The sequence below is a fragment of the Amphibalanus amphitrite genome, unplaced genomic scaffold, assembly GCF_019059575.1.
Source record: "Amphibalanus amphitrite isolate SeventyFive unplaced genomic scaffold, NRLGWU_Aamphi_draft 000343F_arrow, whole genome shotgun sequence".
Classification (NCBI taxonomy): domain Eukaryota; kingdom Metazoa; phylum Arthropoda; class Thecostraca; order Balanomorpha; family Balanidae; genus Amphibalanus; species Amphibalanus amphitrite.
Window position 1 is genome coordinate 557,239 of NW_024881838.1, and position 19,940 is coordinate 577,178.

General features: G+C 51.6%; 2 protein-coding genes and 1 non-coding gene across 6 annotated transcripts in view; 2 read left to right on the forward strand and 1 right to left on the reverse strand.

The window, feature by feature from the left end:
- LOC122389060 (procollagen-lysine,2-oxoglutarate 5-dioxygenase 1-like) overlaps positions 1 to 18,946 on the reverse strand; it is a 22,313-nt gene extending 3,367 nt beyond the window's left edge. Inside the window, exons 1-13 of one of the 3 annotated variants that reach the window (XM_043380730.1) lie at positions 18,617 to 18,946; positions 12,928 to 13,016; positions 11,711 to 12,011; positions 11,264 to 11,440; positions 10,844 to 11,040; positions 9,949 to 10,202; positions 9,396 to 9,497; positions 8,543 to 8,668; positions 4,307 to 4,445; positions 3,922 to 4,104; positions 3,492 to 3,596; positions 1,432 to 1,578; positions 128 to 256 (exon numbers count right to left, since the gene is read on the reverse strand). In XM_043380730.1, coding sequence (XP_043236665.1) covers positions 128 to 256; positions 1,432 to 1,578; positions 3,492 to 3,596; positions 3,922 to 4,104; positions 4,307 to 4,445; positions 8,543 to 8,668; positions 9,396 to 9,497; positions 9,949 to 10,202; positions 10,844 to 11,040; positions 11,264 to 11,440; positions 11,711 to 12,011; positions 12,928 to 13,016; positions 18,617 to 18,704 — 2,037 coding nt within the window. In that variant the 5' untranslated portion in view covers positions 18,705 to 18,946. Of the gene's footprint in view, positions 1 to 127; positions 257 to 1,241; positions 1,389 to 1,431; positions 1,579 to 3,491; positions 3,597 to 3,921; positions 4,105 to 4,306; positions 4,446 to 8,542; positions 8,669 to 9,395; positions 9,498 to 9,948; positions 10,203 to 10,843; positions 11,041 to 11,263; positions 11,441 to 11,710; positions 12,012 to 12,927; positions 13,017 to 18,616 lie in introns of all 3 variants that reach the window. The other 2 variants (XM_043380731.1, XM_043380729.1) reach the window with 2 other exon arrangements.
- Positions 4,809 to 7,197, forward strand: LOC122389061 (immunoglobulin domain-containing protein oig-4-like). 2 transcript variants are annotated; one of them, XM_043380733.1, is made up of 5 exons: positions 4,809 to 5,066; positions 5,435 to 5,581; positions 5,916 to 6,064; positions 6,247 to 6,300; positions 6,834 to 7,197. In XM_043380733.1, exons 1-4 carry the CDS (start codon positions 4,821 to 4,823, stop codon positions 6,272 to 6,274), a joined length of 570 nt encoding a protein of 189 aa, XP_043236668.1. In that variant the 5' UTR covers positions 4,809 to 4,820; the 3' UTR covers positions 6,275 to 6,300; positions 6,834 to 7,197. The 2 variants fall into 2 exon arrangements, with proteins under 2 accessions (XP_043236668.1, XP_043236667.1); XM_043380732.1 differs by lacking the exon at positions 6,247 to 6,300.
- Positions 8,708 to 8,779, forward strand: Trnae-uuc. Its single transcript has one exon. It is a non-coding gene; the product is annotated as a tRNA-Glu (tRNA).
- Positions 18,947 to 19,940: the final 994 nt, after the last annotated feature.

Here is a 19,940-nt window from a genome sequence, read left to right on the forward strand (position 1 = left end):
CTGATTCGAGATGATGGGCTCCCAGTATTATCTTCGTAGCGACTCCCCTGCAGTGCCTCCAAGTGGCTAGCCTTAGTTCCCACCATCATCGCTCCATCCCATCGCTTACCATTCTACCCACACTGACCTCATAGTCCTTGCCCGGCTCGTTGAGCGCCACGTTGATGGTGTAGGTGGAGGAGTCGTGGTGCGGACGCAGCGACGGCTGCTCGTCCGGCCGGTAGCGCACCACGAAATTCATCAGCGCCCGCGGAGGCTGTCCGGCGGCACGAGGGATAGGGTTAGACGGGGTAAGGTGGCAGCCATCACAGCCACTAACCCTGCAGAAAGCCAGCCGTCCGATCACTAGGTGAAAAATATGTCTAGCACACTGAGATGTTTAGTTCTAAATTCATTCAGCAGCAAAGTAACGAACATGAGAACAGAACGGTGTATAACCGGTTCAACTTAGTTAAATCTATAAAACCAAGTTATGCATAACATATTATGGTCTAATATTCCATTTTCAGACAACGGTGTGAACAATGAACATTATCATCAGCCATAGAACTCTATATACCGAGGTCTCTGTCTACCGAGGTCTGTATACCGAGGCATACAGAGGTCTATGCATCAGCAAATGAAAAACACAGCTTAGATCATACCATCACCACCATCACCATAACCGTCAAGCACATCAAGAGCAATGCAGCATTTACCACCACCACCGCAGCTGTTGCTGGATGCGATCGAACGGCAACGTTGCGGCACCAACCTCGACAGCTGCGCATTTACGCAAACGAAATACAGAATGGAGGAAGCATGCTCAGCTACTTCGAGTCCTGTTGGTAGGGATATTTAGCTCATCATCCAGAGATGTCCACACCAGCCAGAGTAGCCACCACCTCAAATCAGCGTGTCAGCGATGTTAGTTCGAATCAATGCGCGGTTAACGAAAGGTTTGAAAAGAACAAGTCTCTAACATCAAACCGTCACCGATGGATAAGATGCTCAGACGGATTGCCCCCCGACTGCGCACCTGGCGTCAGAATGTTCAGCCCCGCCGCTGCCAGCTGTAACCTGCACTCGTCACCAGCCGTCGCCAGCTGCTGTAACCATCACCAGATGCTACCAGCCATCACCATCGCTACCGCCACCTTGGATCACCACCAGAAGTCACCAGGCTGTCACCAGAGCCGCCAACACCATCCTCCATCACCAGCCGTCACCGTCTCCGTCTCCGCCGTCCCACTAGACCTCACCTGGCTCTCATAGCCCTCGAAGACCTTCGCCTGCAGCGGCGACACATAATCCTGCAGCATGAGCAGCCACTCCTGCTCGAAGCCGATCTGCTTCATATGGATATCCCTCGTCGGAACCGACTCATAGCCGCCCTCCAGTCGCGAGTCCTGCAACACGCTGGTCAGGTCAGACAGGGCGGGAGGCACCTACATTATGGAAGTAGCCGACGTACACCTTCTCTTGGAACGGGCGCACGTAGTCCTTCAGCATGAGCAGCCACTCGCGCTCGAAGCCGATCTGCTTCATGTGGATGTCGCGGGTGGGCACGTTCTCATAGCCGCCGTCCAGCCGCTTGTCCTGAGGCCACAGATAGCTGTCACCGGGGGTGGGCAGAGAGGAGACAGAGAGGGGGAGCAGACAGAGGGAAGCACCGTCACCGCAGCGGCCCACGGCGCCGCCGACAGAGGTCCAGACTCACGCTGATCAGTGGACATCGTGCTCAGACTGGTGGGTATGGAAAATGTGGCCGAAAATAAATTAATCGCATTTAATTATTCAAACAGATGCTTAAATCAAGGGGTTGATATAACGCCATGATAAAATCGAATTCGCAAGCGTCCAAAACCGTCTCAAAAATAAGATTTTCCAGAATTTGTTCTTTGCTTGAATGCCAAGCATGAAACGGTCCACATTTCCTTCAAACCAGTGCGTTTGTCGAGACCTCTGTCACAGCGCCACACAGAAACGACAGCTCAGTAAGAAAGCAGCTTCCTACCTGTGTACACTGTACAGCTTTGGCTTTAAGGGCATTTAAACCAAAAATTAGGCAAGGTTCAATGGAATTAGAACGTATAGCAGTATGCTCAAGAGACATTCAATTCAAGATACGTCTAAATAAGGTTCATCGGTTGATAAGTGATAGTTATCAGAAGACATAATTATTTCAAAGTGTTTTACGATCGCCTAGACGTACAGAGGCCAATATGAAATATCAAGCAGTGAGCAATAACTACATTACTGGCTAAATACTTCATTCCGAGCAAACGAATGCGGCTAAAAGTGGCAGATAGAACGGTTTATAAACACGAGCAACAGTCAGCGAGTGAAAAGAAGCGTTAGCAGGCGGTGGAGAAGATAAGTCCCAGTCACCAGTCTGTGAAGATGCTAGTCTAGTTCGGCGGTGACGTTAGTGTTTAGTCCGTCACCAGAGCTGTGGAACGTCGGTACGTACCTCGGATCTCCGTCAGCGTCACGTTCCGTCACGTCACTCGTCACAATCGTTAGTGAGTTCGCCGCGGTCGCAAAACATGCCAGTCCAGGGGAAAGCAACGTCCCAGACAAAACAAGAAAATAAGGCGGAGAAAACAAGACGCCCAAACGGTACTGCAAGCGGAAAAAGCGCGCGTCGTGTTGTATATATGTAGGTATGTATAATCATAAGGTGTAGGTTAAATGTGCCAAGTTTGTGTGTAGATAGCATCGATCAACTAAGAATAGGAGGTCATGCTGAAGATTATACTGATAGCATTTATCAATAAATGAAATTAACATGCAAGTCGTTACCATTTATTCGAAAACCATTTTCGTGAATAAGAGGGAAATGAAATGGGACGGAAAATGTCACAAAGTTCCCAATGGGTCAAAACGGGGCGCCTAGAAGAATGGAGAGCCCTTGCATGAGAAAAACGGCAAAGACTTTGCCGACTAAGAAACGCCTGTGTTATATTCACTACTAATTAACCATCGAAATATAAAATGAAAGATCAGGAACAATAAAAATGGTGCGGCGAATTTCCTTCCAATTGGAACGAGTAATATTCATTATTTTTGATAAATTAGTTTTGATACGGTTGATTTATGCAAGAAATAGTTCATGACAAATACATTACTTGAAATGTTGAAAAAAAACTGCTTAAGGCTGCTTGTACTTTGTAGGTACTGCCTTCAACGCACTTCTACTACCCCATTAGTAAATAAAAAGCTTCAGCCGGCCGTGTTCTACCGAGTGGTTAAGTCAAAAATTTCCACACAAATGAAAACAAAACCTTTCAATCATGCCTAATATGCCATCGAGGCGAAGTTGCAATACGCAAGCCATGCTCCCGCAGTCAGACTATCCGCGCACGCCAATGTCAACTGCCCGCTCGTCCACGTCCACGTCCAGTGCCTACGGCAGTCGTCAGTTGGTCAGTAGGCCTGCCGTACTTACTACTTACTCCAGAGGACAGCGTGTTTAGCCGCGTCCCCCGGAAGGCCAGTCACACACTCACCTCGTTAGTTCCCGACGACCACTCGCCGAAGTCTTCCATGGTGTCAATCAGCTCCTGACAGAACCGCGGGGTGACTAGCGGGAACCAGAACACGTCCGGGCACGGCTGGAACACAGAACCAGAGGGTTATCGGAGAGGAACACGGAACCGCGGGGTGGCCAGCGGGAACCAGAACACGTCCGGACACGGCTGGAACACACAGCCGGAGGGTTATCAAAGAGGAACACACCGCTAGAGGGTTAGCGGAGACGGAAACACACAGCCAGAGTTGGAACAGATAACCAGCGAGTTATCGCAGAGGTGAACATAGAACAGCGGGTTGTCGCAGAGAAAACACATAACCAGCGGGTTATCGCAGAGAAAACACATAACCAGCGGGTTATCGGAGAGGTGGAACGCACGGTCGCACGGTGATGGCGGCGGCACTGACCATCTCGTTCTGGAAGTCCTTGTCGAGCGCCTGGCTGTAGTTGGCGTGCAGGTAGCGCTGCTCCCAGTCCCACCGGTTCTCCGTGATCTGCCACATCTCGTTGAACAGGTGACTCGTCTCGAAACTGTCCACCGACACCAGGTGGCCGAAGTTGGCGCGGTTCGACACGTACATAAACTTGTCCTGAAATAGCAAAACTAAGGTCAAATCGTGTGTGCGTCAAGGGGAGGGGGCATCACTACACAATGCGCTGTGACGACTTGGCATACAATGCATTTGTATTATGATTCATCAGAAGTGACAATTTGTGAGAAGAGAATGTCTAAAGAATCCAGCGGCGTCCTCGGGTACCAAAGGGACAGCGCAGACCGCCGTGCTACCGTACCGCGTTGCGCATGTTCTCGCAGAAGGCCATGTCGGCATCCAGGAGGCCGCTGATGAAGTTGGGCCGCGTCTTGGGGTCGGCGACCACAGAGCGCCGGATCAGGTAGCAGGCCGAGATGTACGGCACGTTCCAGATGCCCCTGCCGCGAAGAAAGGCAGATAACAGTCAGACAGGCTGTAAATAGGGATGAAATAACATAGACAGACCGTAAAGAGGAGCAGAGCGGACAAACAGACGGGTCGGCGAAACGACGGAATTCCTATCTATTCTTGAAGTGACCTGTTTTGTTCCTCGTTGCTATCTCATTCCACCATACGTTTTTCTGATCAGTTCGTTGGCGCAGCGCCCCGCGTTGCGGCGCCATGACTGTGTGCGCACTTCAGCCAGTAGTGGCGGCGCCACTGAGGAGCACACCCCTCGGTCCGCAAAGGGGCGCCACTGGTTTTCAGCCGTGATGGGGCACCGCAGCTCTCACCCCTCATCTCCGCCGGCCGGCGCCGGCTCAGTGTCGGTCATGCAGGCGGTGCGTCACCACCTATCTGTGGTGCTGGTGCTGGTGGTGGTGCTGGCGGCGCTGCTGGTCGGACCAGCGCCGGCCGGCGGCAGCCTCCACCTGCCCAGCAGGGACCTGTGGCGCAAGAGCTCCGTGTGGCGGCTGGTGCAGACGCAGCACGAGTACCCGCAGCACCGGAATGAGTTCACCACGCTCGGCAAGCCGCTGGAGGGCAGCCGGCGCAGAAAGCCGCACAACCCGCACAAGGTCTGTGGTGCGGATTGTTGAAGTGAGCTGTGTTCGTGGTCGGTGAATACTACCGATCGTTAGGGCTTGGGGTGAGGGTAACTGTGGTTTTTCAGTCGTCGCCCCTCTCGAACTCACTTCTGAACTTCCATCAAGATTCGAGACCAACAGTCGGCAATCATGTGCTCATAAAAATGCAATATGCATTATTTAGATTCCATTATCTTCGGCCCAAATGAGTCCCTCGAGTGGGATTATTGGTAGCATAATGCGCCAAAATACCGTGGCGGTCCCTGTTTGTTTGTTGTTTACGGAAGTCTGCGTGATGTTCGATCATCCTCGCGGTCCTTGAGCACGCCTGTGTTCATGCATTATTGTGCCACATCCAGGTGCGGATTGCCCAGTCGTCGCACTACGAGCTGAAGTACACCTTGGGCCGGAAGATAGTGTTCATCTGCGTGGCGCGGGGGAACCCGCGGCCGCAGATCACCTGGTTCAAGGACGGCATCGAGCTGTACGCGCACAACTTCTTCAAGGTGGGTAACATGTCCGGATACGTGGACAGAGGTACAAACAAATGATCAGACAGTGGACAGACCAGACAGTGGAACTGGACACTGGACAAGCTGACGTATATCTACAACATGAACAAAGGACACAAACATGATGCAAACTCTGATGCAAAGACGATTCGAAAACGATGCGGGATAAACTTTGCAAAAAAAAAAAAACGATTCAGTTTTACAGGGTAGCAGACCACTGAGCAAATTAAGCCAATTGGAATACGTTTGAGTTCCACGTTGCCTCTGCTACCCTGTGTTCGTATTTTCGGACCAAACAAGCAATACCTATCACGCCCGTTTCCACCAGGTACACGAATGGCAGATCGGCAAGCGTAAGTTCAAGTCCAAGATGGAGATTGACCCCGCCACGCCGATGGACGTGGGCTTTTACGAGTGTGTCGCCGACAACTACCACTCTGTGGACGTGCGAGGCTTCCGCACCGAATACACCGCCTCGTGAGTACATTCCGCACAGAGTTCACCGCCTCGTGAGTACGCACTTCACCCTTCCACAGCTGTCTACAAATGTGATCCTCCTGTCTCGGGCCTCCAGTTTGGTCTGGATGTGTTCGGACTCTCAGTCCAGACCAGACACTGCCACAGTGCCACGGTAAAAACTAACGAGTATCTCTCCACAGAATTGTACTGGAGTCGCGAGCCGGCTGACAAGAACACCGTCTTGAAAAGGACAGGTAAGGAAGCCGATTGTGTCAACGATAACTTACTTAGACGTCCAACAGGAGCTGTGTTTCTTCATACCGAGCCATCAGGTAACCGTACTTCGCCGAAATTAGTCCGTCCTGTAGCTCAGGTTATGGAGTACCGTTCCCCACGAGTACCCCTGCCAGCGATCGAGTCCGGGTTAGAGTCGCTCTATACATGACAATTGACACCTCCGTCAGGGTTGGCCGGAACACGCCAAACGTGGTCTTATACATTATCTCCGAAGACCAAAATGTAATAAACGTTTTCCGTTTCCCTCACGTCGGCGACTGTTTCCTTTTCAACGGATTACGTTCTTTTTTCGCGTGTCTACAGCTAATGTGTCCTCGGTTCGCCGCTCGTTAACTTAAGCGTTATAAACACTCACCTCAGAGGAATGACTTTTTGCGACAACTATAAAAAAACGCAAAATACTGTCTGTCCATAAGAAAATCGCACCATTTGTGCAGCTGCCATGTTTGATTGTTAGAACTACTGAACTGACGTATGTTCACCGTTTCAGACGAGCGGTGCAGCAGCACAACATGAGAGGCTAGGGGCGACAGGATCGTGTCTCCTCGCTGCTTCCAGACAGACTCATGAGTCGAGCGAGCGTAACTAGGCTGCGCTTACAGTCAGTTACACGGCCTAGCAGAAGAGGGGCAGACATGTCCTAACTCTAATATTGAGCAAGGTGTGAGGGGTGGGATATGGTTCATGGCTGGATATTCTCACATTTACCGACCAGCCAACAGCTATAAGGGTCCAGCAACTGTATTTAATGTCTTACGAGTGTGTGCATCAATTCTGCAGTTAATGACGTGCACTGCAGTTCGTGCAAATATTGTTACTGATCACGCTATGTTGCAATAAATGTATGACAAATGGCAATGAGTTGCGATTTGTGGTCGGTCTGTCAGACGCAGCATCGATTTCAATTTGTAAGCAAAATTACAACTTCACGGGATCACACGATAACAGCTTCCAAACTGTTCAAGGACACGTCTTCTCTCGCCGTGTACTTAATGCGCTGCAAAGACCCAGACCAATACAGTCTGTTCAGACTGGAACAGTCTGCCCCTACAGTCTGGAACAGTCTGTCCAGTCTACCACCGCGCCACTAACCCGCCTCGTCATCCGGCGCCAAAGAGCTCGGAATGAGCCCGTCAAAAAGTCACCCTCAATTTCCAGCCACTTGAATAAGGATTGGGTCAGAGCAGCTTGTTGTTACACGTCATCGCCCTTATCCTGTTTACAAATTAGGACATCGTCTGAGGACAGAGACTGTGCTCTGAGGGCAGCCGGTATGTAGGCATCACAGAGAGTAAAGGCTGAAACAGACTCTTTCAGCGTTCAGGAAATCCCATGCGAGAGCCTATTCAAATACATTATAATTCTTCTCGCATCAATCGCTTGCGATAGGTGCGTGCGATTGATGCGAGCGTGCTTCCATGTATTTGAATAGGCTCTCGCATGCGATTTCCTGACTGCGGAAAGAGTCTGTTTCAGGCTTAACATTAGTCGCATGTCCGGACTCCTTCGGTTAGCGGACAACCGTAGTTCAACTGTCGATGGAGCAATGTTTTCGACATAACGATTCTCTCGATGAATATGCTGGTGCCACCGCGTAGGATTATGACCGTGATGGCTCGTACATTAATCGGAGTAACTAACCTTTATGGCAGGGACGTGGCAATCCAAATCCCAATTCGTTACGAACGCAAGCCTCGTTGTGAGGGACAAAAATAAGAAATAAACCGAAGGAATGAAATAAAGCTAGATGAAAAGCAATGGAACAAGATGGGGTCAAACAGAATGGGACGGGGAAGGAACTGGCCGGGCACAGCCAGAACCCTCCAGAACAGACCGGATCGTCATCACAAACCACCGCCAGTACGCCCGGGCCAGCCCGCAGCGCGGCCGGCGAGTGACGCCACAACGAACGAGGAAGTCGACAATCGCCGCTATTGGCGCTCAATTGAGCTGCTGAGGCGGACAGCACCGGACGGGACCGGCCTCTCTGATTCAGAAGGGGGGGGGGGCACAGGATACTGTGCGCAGACACGCACGTCTAACCACGTCGGCCTAAGTGCGCTGTGGTATTCGCTACCCCGTCATCGGCTGCGGGTTGCATGTGAGCACTGCAAGGACTGAGGCCTGGTCTGAGGGCTGTATGGTCAATTCCATGCGATCCATCACGCTCCCCCGGCCGGCGCGGTGCTTTGTACTCACGCGCGGCGTCCCTCCACAATATCCATGTAGTCCATGGAGCGCGCGTAGAATCCATCCGAGGTCAGCGATCCCCAGAAGTTGCTCCACGCCTTGTAGGGCCGGACCAGCAGCGGCGCCACGATATCCCTGTGGGCACACGGTAATGTGACTCAAGTTGTACCACGGTCCCATGTGGTCTAGTGGCTAGGATATCTGGCTTTCACCCAGAAGGCCCGGGTTCGATTCCCGGCATGGGAGGTCTTTTCGTGTTTATTCTGAAAATAAATATCAGGTACCCACGCCCCATTGCCAGCCTCAATCTATCAAACAAATGGACGGCATCTAAACAACATTTCCTAGCCTCCCATCAGCGTAGCGTCAGCGGATTCATCTCCACGTCAATGAGCTTCACACTTCAGCAAATAAAGAATTATTAAATTTACATATTTCCACTCCTCCAGGCAGCGGCCCAACTCGGATTATCATAATCATATGACGCGCGAGAAGAGATGGGATAAGCGGATGCTGTAAAACGCCTGGGAGGCAGGCTGTGCCGCAATGCTATCGAGCGGTGACGCCTCGTACTTTTAGTTACATTTACGTCCATAGGTGGCAGCACGTGTTTACGCCCGAAAGTATACTGCACCGCAAGACAGGAATGAAACATCTTGGCAATGTGGCATATTGGAACTCACTTGATGCTCATTCTTATCGAAGTGAACTTCTTAAAAGTTATCGATTAACCGCGAAAGGCCGCACTGTATAAAATTTAAGTGGCTTCATAAAATTTGGACACAGCCCGTGGCTGGGCCCTGGCCAACCAACTTCGGTTCCACCTTACCTGTTTTGTTCTCCAGCTCGTGCTCCAACTCACCTGTTTTGTTCGATGAGCAGTTTGAGGGCGTACGGATTGTCCAGGTGGGCGTTGGCGTCCACGGTGAAATAGTACTCGGCCTTGGTCTTCAGGAACTCCTCACTGAAACGGCGAGCGGAGACCGGTCAGTTGCACGAGCGACGATCACCGCAATCACAAATAGACATGAAAATGGATGCATACACCTACTGGGAGCGAATAACGTCAAACTGATCACTGATAGCAAGTGTTAATGACAAAAAAACATGATCATGGACATCAACGGGTAGCGAATGACAGCATCAACACCCCACACAGTACATTCAATCAGCTATATAGGGATCCAAATTCTATCGAATAACTAGTCAAATAATGCCACAGAGCAAACCTACTCACACGAATTGGCCTAATACTCATTCCACACGATTGCTCTCACTTCTTTCTGTCAATGAAAAGTTTACTCATAACTCAAATAAATTCAAATAAAACAACTCACACATACCCATGATTCCGAACAATTCCCCACACACATTCCCGAGTTTGACACACTCCCGATACGAGTTGGTTCACTCACATGCCGCGGTTCCTGGCGTGCCACTCCTTCAGATTCTGCTCGTCACTGACCACGGTCACCGAGGCGTACTCAGGGCCGTGCTTTTCGACAAACGCTGCCACCTCCTTGGCGTGGTAAGCCACCGCGTTGTGGATGTACAGGTGCAGCTTGTCCTTGGGGTAGTGCAGCGCCAGGATCTTGGTGAAGAACTCCTCGGTGAAGGGCGTGGCCTGCTCCAGGAAGATGGCCATGAACACTGATGGGTACTTGTCCATCTGGGAAGCACAAAGAGACGTGGTGTCAGGGCAGTGTTAGGGCACAAATAAGTGTACAGAAATATGACGCCTGGCTTTGTCATTTTGATCTCTGGGACCACAGACCTTTGTATACCCTGGGACGGAAATAAAATGTGACGAAAAAGCCCCGGGAGACGGGAGGGCAGACGCATCATCATTCGACAGTCGTCACCTATCTTGTTTACGGAAGGGATTGAAAGTGGTCGGGATGATCGAATCCGCTCCGTAATAGCACCAGAACTGCTGAAGAGCGACGCCACCTACATACGGATAAATACTAACAGCGCCGCCACGCAACTATAAATCGGCCACTACAGCGACAGACTAATGCCGCCATCACGTCTTTCCTCATTCCTGCAATGACGTTAAATATGTTGCACATCCATGAGTGGTGCATAAATCAGGTGCTGGATAAATCGTTATCATAATAATTTCTATTGGTAGCATAGACCGTAAAGCAACGGTTCGACCAACCAGCTAACAGTCACACACTGTCCGATGAGTTACTAGGTCGAGCGCAAACTAGTGAGTCCCACCGCGCAGTGGGTTATAAAGCCAACTATCCTGTGGAGTGTGAACCGACCAGCGACTCAGAACCTCGTCTCGCCGTGCGCACCCACCTTGTCTCCGAGCTCGATCTGGTCCTCCCAGCAGGCCACGCAGCCCGTCTCGGGGTTGTAGGCGCCCGCCAGGTAACTGCCCAGCGTGTTGAGCACCAGTTTAGAGACGCCGTTACCGTGGATCACCAGCGGCACCGTGTTGTAGGCCGTGTTCTGCAGGTACGCGTCGGAGCCCTTGAAACGCAGCTCCACGTCGGCTGGCGACACACAGGTCGGTGAGAGGTCAGTAACAGGTTAGGCTCCAGCGATACCGACACAGTGGAGGAGAACAAGGTAATATAAACATATATGTGATGACCGGAGAAAAAAATACTCAACGCAAATTGCGCTAGCTAAAGCTCGTAATACGACATGCAACATTTGATAACACATACGTTCGCACAGCTCCACCCCGTTACCCCAGTACCTATAGCTACTGACCGGTGGCGCCGTTGAGGTTCTGGAAAATGGTGGCCGTGTAGTCGAGCTTGATGTCGAACTTCTGCCGGAGCGCCTTGTCCAGGAATATTTTCGTGTAGTAAAGCTGATCGTCGCCACCATCTTCAATTGCTTTATGAGTGACGATTTCGTACAGCTCCGGAGCGTAACCGATGAACGCTGGAAGCAGAACGGAGAGGCCGGTGAGTTGAGGTTTTGGGGTGCCCGGAGTGTGGAGGTCATCGGCGTCCAATAGTTAGAGCACCACGCTGTATGATGAACACAATATACTACAAAGTTGGCGTTGGAAAGTAGTAAAGCACTGCCAAATGCGATAAAGTTTACATAAAGGTGGATTAAAACAGCAGAGCCAACAAAATGCAACACTAACAGCTGTTCACACCCCACCCAACATTAGACAAAGCGCGCCTGGCGCAGCCCCCGCCGTACCTCCCGAGTTGAGGTAGGGTTTGCCCTTCTCGGGCACCGGGTACTCAGAGGCTAGCGTCGCGTCCGGCCAGCAGAATCCCTCGGTCGAGAACACAACGCGTGCCTTCAGCGCCAAGAACGCCGCCACAATCTGAGAGGCCGGCGCGTTGATGACGACGTCGTAGGCGTCGGTGAACATGATGATCTTGTTCTTGTCGTCCTTGTACTTGGCCAGCGCAGCTTTGAGGATGTTGATCTTGTGTCCGCCGCCGGCGAACCGCTTCACGTCCCCGCCGCGCCACTCCTCGCCCATACCGAGCACCTGCGGCGGATGGTCCAGGTCAGTGGATTCAGAGGTCAGTGGCGCCACACACACAGGTCAGAGTGGAGAGGAACAGCGCCATACGGCAACAGCTCAGCGGACACAGCGGTCAGTAGCGCCACTGCTCGCCCATGAAACCGAGCACCTGCGGCGGACGGAATCAATCAGTGGATTCAGAGGTCAGTGGCACCACACTTCACAGGCTAGATAAGCAGAGGTTAGAGGCACAGAACTCTGGACTCAGCTGGTCAGCACAGTCCACCTTCTCCCCGGTTGATGTGAGCACTAAAATTAAGAGCTTTTTGCTATTTCAGGCTGGTAAAAAGAGCATATTCATACGATTAAATCGTCAATTAATTACACTGTGGGCGATAACACGGACCCGTAACCGCTGTGAGATCACAGGATGACCGGATACCAGCTGCCGGAGGAGGGGAAGAGGGGAGGAGGGGGAGGGGCGTCCTGACCAGGTCACTGAATAAACACGTCAGCGCCAGCGCACCGTCCGTCTCGCCATGCTAGCAGCCGCACTGTAAACACGACATACCGGAACTGCTGGGAGTCCAGTGAGCCCGTAAAAATAACGAAACCGGGGTTCGTGAGCCAGCACAGATGTGGCTCAGAGCCCTGTGAGCCAGCCCATAACCTACAGTGTCCACTGGAACTCCAGCTCCAAGTCTGTGAGCCAGCACGTATCATTTGCTCCGCGCCCCAGCCCAATGCCCATACTTCATTTTCGTGAGTCAGCTGAGTCAGCTCATGACTCAAAGTCCCGTAAGACAGTCCCTTGGTTCAGAAACTCCGCAGACAACATTGCGCAGACGCGTTGGTAAAGTGCAGAGTGCAGATAACCCTCATTCAATAACAGCAGCGGAGATGCTAGGCGGCGGGCTAATCAGCCATATTCACAGCCTACCTTGACGGGGATGTCGTACTGTTTCGCTGAGCGGGCGTAGCGTTTGAATCCATCCGTCTCGTCTGTGGCGACCGTAATGGCAAGAAAATCTGTGGACAGAGACACAACGCGGCGTTAACCCTCGCCCGACGAGGGCCTTTTCTATAACACGGACGGCGGGGGGGGGGGGTTGGTACGACCCCCCCCCCTGGCGATTGGCTCCTATGGCACTTAGAAACACCAAATTTACAGGGTAGATGGGTCTATGGGAGGTCTCGCCCCTGTGCAAATTTGGTTGCTCTAGGTCAATATTTAGGGGGGTTTTGGGGGGTATAAGTGTAAAAATTTTGCTAAAACAGGCCAAAAGTTTTTCGCTTATAACTTTTGATCTAATAAAGATTGAGCAAAAAGAAAAGCACCAGTGAACTCAGCACGTCAAGGCGCGTCGAATGATATACTTGTTTGCTTGCTTAAGTGTACTTAAAAAGTTAAGCACATCTTAAGTACATCTTAAGTCTTAAGAATGGTCGAAATGCTTAATGTTGCATATCATTCGACTCGGCTGTTCAAGAAGAACAGAATGATGCCATTTTGAAAGCTGTATCTTTATTGTGTGACAAGTTATTGGCACAAACGTCATTTGACCTCAGTTGACCTCATTTGACCTGACCCATGGATAAGTACACCAAACAAAGAAGCACCAAGTGACATAATGTTAAGTCTGTTGTTTCAAAGCACTAAAGTGATAGAACGAAGCGGATATCGCCAGTATTTTCCGAATTGAATATTTTCCCATAGGCTTAACATTACGACGTAATGACCTCTAACTGACCTCAGGTCAGTGACATGAAAAAACGGAATATATGTTATACAACTCGGTGAACTTAGGACATCCTGAAAGTTTGAAGGAAATCAGCCAAAAACTGTGAGTTGGACAGGTGCATAAAGAAAATTGAAATTTGACCATGACCTTGTACCGGTTTTTCTGATCTGGTGACCTGACCTGAAACGGCAGAGACCTGAAAGTTTCAGGGAAGGTGCCAAAAGGTTGCCCCAGAGGGTATGCCAAATTGTAGCGCCGCCGTTTTTACGTTATTTGCGAAAAACCTTAGGGGGGGTTGCATCACCCCCCCCCCCTCGTCGGGCGAGGTAATTTTATAGTCACCGTGGTAATTACGAACGGTGGACAGGGAGCGTCCTAACACCAGTAATTGTCACTGGGCGGTGACGGAACAGTGGTGGTGCGGGAGAAACAGGACGACAGTCAAACCAGAATGTGAAGGTACAGATAAATAATAACATAGAATGTGGCGGTGGGGACGAGATGATCAACGATACAACAAACCGTACCATTTTAGCACAGGCAGAACACGGATCTGATAACTGAGAAATGTCGCCGGACGGGTTGTGGACGGCACATCACAGGGAAAGGCTGGGAGCTAGAGTAATCCCAGACATAGAGCAGCCAGCCGGGTGATCAGACTAGACAGGAGGCGAGATATGAGCTGGATGCTTCGGCCGAGCAATTATCTAACGGCAGGCTGACTCCACTGCTAAAAAAAAAATAATCCCCATAACTAGTTTCGGGTGCAGTTTTGAAGCTCTCTTGTAGGCACGGAAAATGCGTTCCAAGGAGGAGATTGTTTCGTTGGTGATCATTATAAATGTTTCTTCCATAGATGTTCCCGCTAAAGGCTTAATAAAAACGACTTAAGCAGCCAGCTTGGACATAACGTGTAAGCAGGCTAAAAAAAAAACAGTTGCAGTAGACGGCGACATGAAATAATTTTCCTGGGGAAAAAATCGTTTGTGAGAACGGCGATCGACATTCAGCGCTCCATCTCCACCTGTTTCCTGTGGGACTGCTATAGCCCTCTCCTCTGTGGACTTTGGGGTCATAGCCCGCTTTTTGGGTGCCGACTCGTACCAGGCCATCGCCTCGGTGCCTGCAGCTGCCCTCTCCCTGTCGGACCAGCGTTCAGGACACGGCATCCCGCAGCACCAAGCCCGCTCATGCAGCACGAAGCCAGAGTATCCGTCTCCGAACACCGGCTGTTCAAACACGTCTGGTGGAGAGCCGGACGTCCCGCTAAAACCGTGTCATCGGGATTATTATATAAACACCGCCCCGGCAGGATGAGTTCATAACAGAGCAGCTTTCGCTGGCTACCAAGACCGCATTGCAATAACTTCGAACTGAAATTCCAACGCCTGATGTTCTAAACGACTGACGTGAAGTGAAAATCAGAAGCATGTCAGATTCAGCGTTTTGCGCTTAACGCTCTGCGAGTTCTTCGAACCAATATAAAGGTAAAGTTTACCCATGCTGACTGGATTATGGGTAGGTTTGAGTAGCAACAGGTGAACGCCGCCGTCTCAGTCTTTATCAGTTTCCACTGATAAAAATGATGAAAAGCTTATTGTTTCGAGGTTAAGCAAATACTGATGTGTTTTATCATTCAAAACTCAGACCAGCAACATGATCCCAGAGCTACACAGTGCACACAGCAACAAGCGCTCAGCGACCGTGTTTGAAAAGTGTGGAAAACCGGCAGCTCCAGTCTGTCCCGCCGGTGCAGTGACTCCAGTGAGACGTGAGACGGCGGCGGCGGTGGTAGCGGCGGCGGCTGTGCCGCGGGCGGCGCCTGCGGTCACCGACCGACGCCGGCGGCTGACGTAACGCACCAGCTGGCCGCAGCGGCGCCCGCCGCCCCGCACGGCCCTGCACGTGGGCGGGTGTCGGTCCAGAGTCGGGGAGGGTATGCCGCTGCAGGGCAAACACCGCAGAAGTCGGTCGGCTGGAGGGGAGGGATGGCCGGCCGGAGGGGAGGGGGAGGGGGCGTGTCGTTCGCACGGAGTCACCGAGCCGCGCGGGCGGGCGATGACTCGAGGTGCCTGAGCCTGACGCAATCACATGCGGTGGACGGAATACGTTGGGCTGTAGATGTTGCCACTGGGCAGGGTTGTAGAGAGGCGGTGGACGGAAAACGTGAACGTGAAAACGGAGGGGCGATTTCATGTTGGGCGATGGCCGATGGATGCAGGGATCCGAGTCTGCTATCTGTATCTCAATTATTTCCACCACGCGACGGACCACGGTCCACGATGCTCGTTTTCGGCCACTGGCATCCAACCAGCCAGTCACCCAAGCATCCTGTCACCCAGCCGAGCAGAGGAAGTCATCCAACGTTGAGCGGCTCTCCAGACGTGTTCCCCAGCGGAGCTGGGCCGGACCGGTCGTACCGAGCAGACGTGGCAAACAGCCACCGCCACAGAGACAGTTATCAGGCGGTGGATCCTGATACCGGCACCGGCCGACGGACGGAGAAGAGTCGCCCCACCGGACCAGCGCCGTGCTTTGAGTGTTGCAGCCTGATGACATCAGCAAGTGCAGGTTCGGCGATCCGGTTTGGGTCTAACGAGGCGGCCGTGACAGCAGACGGGTGTCAGACCTTGGTCAGAGCGACACATCGAGAGATGCCCGGCTGTCCGTGGTTCGTACTCCGTACCATTGCCGGTGCCCGACAGTCTATTGATTCCAATTGGATTCAACATGCATTGTGCGCTGCAGTGATGGTAGATTTACCCGACCGGTTAGAGCGCTGTTGCGGTAGTGGGTTTACCAGAACTCTATAAGTAGAATGGTTAATTGACTCAAACCGGGCGCTGTACGTACTGATAAAATGACTTCCACTGGATCCTGCAACGTAGATTGACCCGAGCCGCATTATGTCGTGGTTAATTGGCCGTGACTGGTCAGCCAGGCAATGTTTTGCGTAGATTTCTAACATCGACAATAGTACCGAAAAGGCACCGAAGGCAGCAACTATACCTGCCACCCACCGCCAACAGTACCAGAGCCGGAAATGGTCCCGCTACTGGTAAGGGTACCGAAAGTTACTGGTACCGGTTCCGATGCTTGTTTCGGTTCAATAAGGGTGGAAAACCCGTACAAAATTCCTTCATCGGCCGTCTGCCGTTGATCCACATGTCTTCATGCACTCCAGTCCGGTAACCCGTTCATCACGTCCCGGCCGGTCGCTCCGGACGGCCCAGCTCGGACCCGTCCCCGCTCTCAGGGGGGGGGGGGGTCAGTCAGTGGTCACCAGACCGGTTCAGCAAATCAGCAGCCGCTCCGGTCGGCCCCGGCCCCGGCCGTCACCGGCGCCTCTGCTCGTCACCGCGGTCACAGGAGCCCCTTATTCACCTCTGCCGGACAGTGGTCATACATTGGACGGCCGGACCCCGAGCTGAATCGATTTCACGCATCTTGGGCCAAACATAACGGATAGTCATGCCACCGGGCTACAGGTCGACGGTCAGTGTACCGCTCCGTGCCATAGGTCAGTGCCCGGTGTACCGCCGAACGTCAAAGGCTGGAGGTCGGCGTAGGTACCGCTCCGTGTCCGTGTCACATGCCAACAGCAGTGGTGTACCGCTGTGTCACGGAACTACAGCTGCCTCAATGGCACGGTGAGGTGTCCGCCCATCAGTACCTCACGTCCAGCAATGAAGCCGATACTGCACCGGTGCTCCTGCCGAGTAGCGCGGCGTTGAAATGCGACCCACTTACATGTGTCATACGACACCAGTCGAGACGGCGGGGACGGCCACACGCCGCCACAGGCGTCGGCACTGCGGTACACATCATCATCAGACTGGGCGGGCACTCGATTCAAATGTCCGAAAGGAAGACAAAGGCAGACAAACAAGGGGCCGAGATCATGTCACAGATCTACGATTGTGTCCCTTCTTTTTATAACGTCTTTACTACCACAACATCGAAGCGCACGCGACCTTCCTTATTGTAATAGAGCATGACATAAAAACCAGAAAAGCCACTTTGATAGTAGATCAGCGGAAGACCATAATGACACCGGTTTCCTAATACGGCTCCCGAATGACATAACCATACTACAACTACGGTTAACAGGGGACACGTAAAGTTTACGGGAGCATTTCGAAGCAAGATATTGATGAGATATCGATCTAGGATGCCTCAATGAAGTAAACTAACTCCCCACTGACCGTGACCCCACGTAGCTTATGAGCATGACGAACAGCGCAAAATGCTATGAAATATGAGTTCAGTAATCAGTTCATCTATATTTTGAATCATAAAGCATCAGTTATCAATATCGACAGGCAACACATTACAAATGTTTAGTGCCCTAATTGTTATAAGCCTAGTCACTCAGTAGTCAGTAGTCACCGATCTGTTGTTGACGAGCTTTGAGCTTTCGAATTTTTACCCCGGAAGATGGCCCTTTTGGATCCCAATAAGCAGCATAAATCATGCATGTGCAATATGTGCATGTTAAGGACTGATGAGGACTCGGCGCCTCCCGACCCGGCCCCCGGTCGATGAACTTCAGACGGCCGGCCGAGCCGGCACGGTCGCGGCGGAACGTCCTAACGGTCTGCCGCGGAGACGGTCGGGAGGGGAGACGCACCGCCACCGGCCGCCCACTCCGAGCCGACAATAAAGCAGCCAGCCGTCATCACTCACCCACACATAACCATCACGGTAATGCGGCTACAGCATCGTCATAAGATGCAGTCACAATACAGCCTGTCAGCCACGCGGCCTTTTGAGAACTTGTCCCGCCAACAGGCGACCCAAGACTGTGTGTGATCGGAACAACACACCACGCCCAATGAAGAAATGTAAATAAATGCATGCAATATCATCAAATGTCCCAGAACTTACCGTGCTCATCAGCCGATGTTGAAGTACTGGCAGACAGGAAGAAACACAAAACAGTAACAGCTAGTATTTCCGTTGCTCTCTGTCTCATCTTGCTACCGTCGATCTTGAACTACTGTGGCAAAGTCTTGTTAATTGACCGAGGTTAAGGCCCTTGGGCCAGTTTCACTCAGCTCCAGCCAAGCTCCAGCGACCGCCGAAATGACAGAAATCACAGCACCACTTTGCAAAACAACCTCACCGTCGCTGGCGACGCGCCGACGTCGATGGTCGATGCGACTCGGCCGAAAAGTGAGCCACAGTTCGGAGCCGCTGCGCCAGAAACGGTCACCCGATAGGCAGGCGTCAGCTGATAGTAAACAAAGCAGCTAGCGACATCAGGCGGCCGGTATACAAACTACTACTTCGGCCTCCGGTCGATGATCCCGGAAGAAATAGAGCAGCCAGTTTTCTTCGAAATGAAACCCGGACAGCATGGATAGCATGGTATGGAAGACGCAATAAAGTTTGGGGTAATTATTAGTTACAAGGCATTAATCTCGAGCGCCAAGCTTCGCGCGAATGTTATGTCATATGTTGACATGTCTCCCGACGAATTATTTTTTGCCTTTCACCTGACCATTTGCAGCTTATAGCCAAAGTAGTCGTAAACTTCGCTAGTAGAGCGTCGCATACATTTTGGCTTGCAGGCCTGCAGGGGTTGGTCAAAAGAATGCGCGCCGCAGAGATTTTGGACATTCATTTTCCAACTCCGGCTCCCACTGAGAGACAAATGTCACAGCGGCTTCGGATCAGGACAGAGAAGATACCGGCTCCTGCCCAAGGCCATGCGACCCGGACGAAGACTCAAAAAGGCAGAAACTTACCATCCCGCTAACCGTTCAATGAGTGATATCGATAATTTATGGTTGCCCCGATTAGGCCCTAGTTTCTAACAGGGAAAGAAAAAACCTTTGTAAAAAGGGATACAATAAAGTCCCGACGGTAAGTATCCAATCCAAACACTCCTAACTGAGATCTGAAACATGGCTGGCGAATAGTTTTTTAGCTTTAATGATGATAATCGTTTGCAATTTCCGAAGTCGTACATTTATTTCACCTAAAAAAAGGCAATATTTCATCATCAGTTCGCCATTCGAACCGCTATCGTGTGGCGGTATACGAAGTTTATTTCACACTGAATTATGTTGCATCTCTCAGATCCGGAGCCCAAAGATTTCGGGCTCCGAAACCTCAGTTTCAGTTTCGAGGGCTGAAGGGTCCCTGATTTTTACGTTTCACACCTCAGCGATCAGGTTATGCGCCAAGCATTTGGACCGCGGCTACG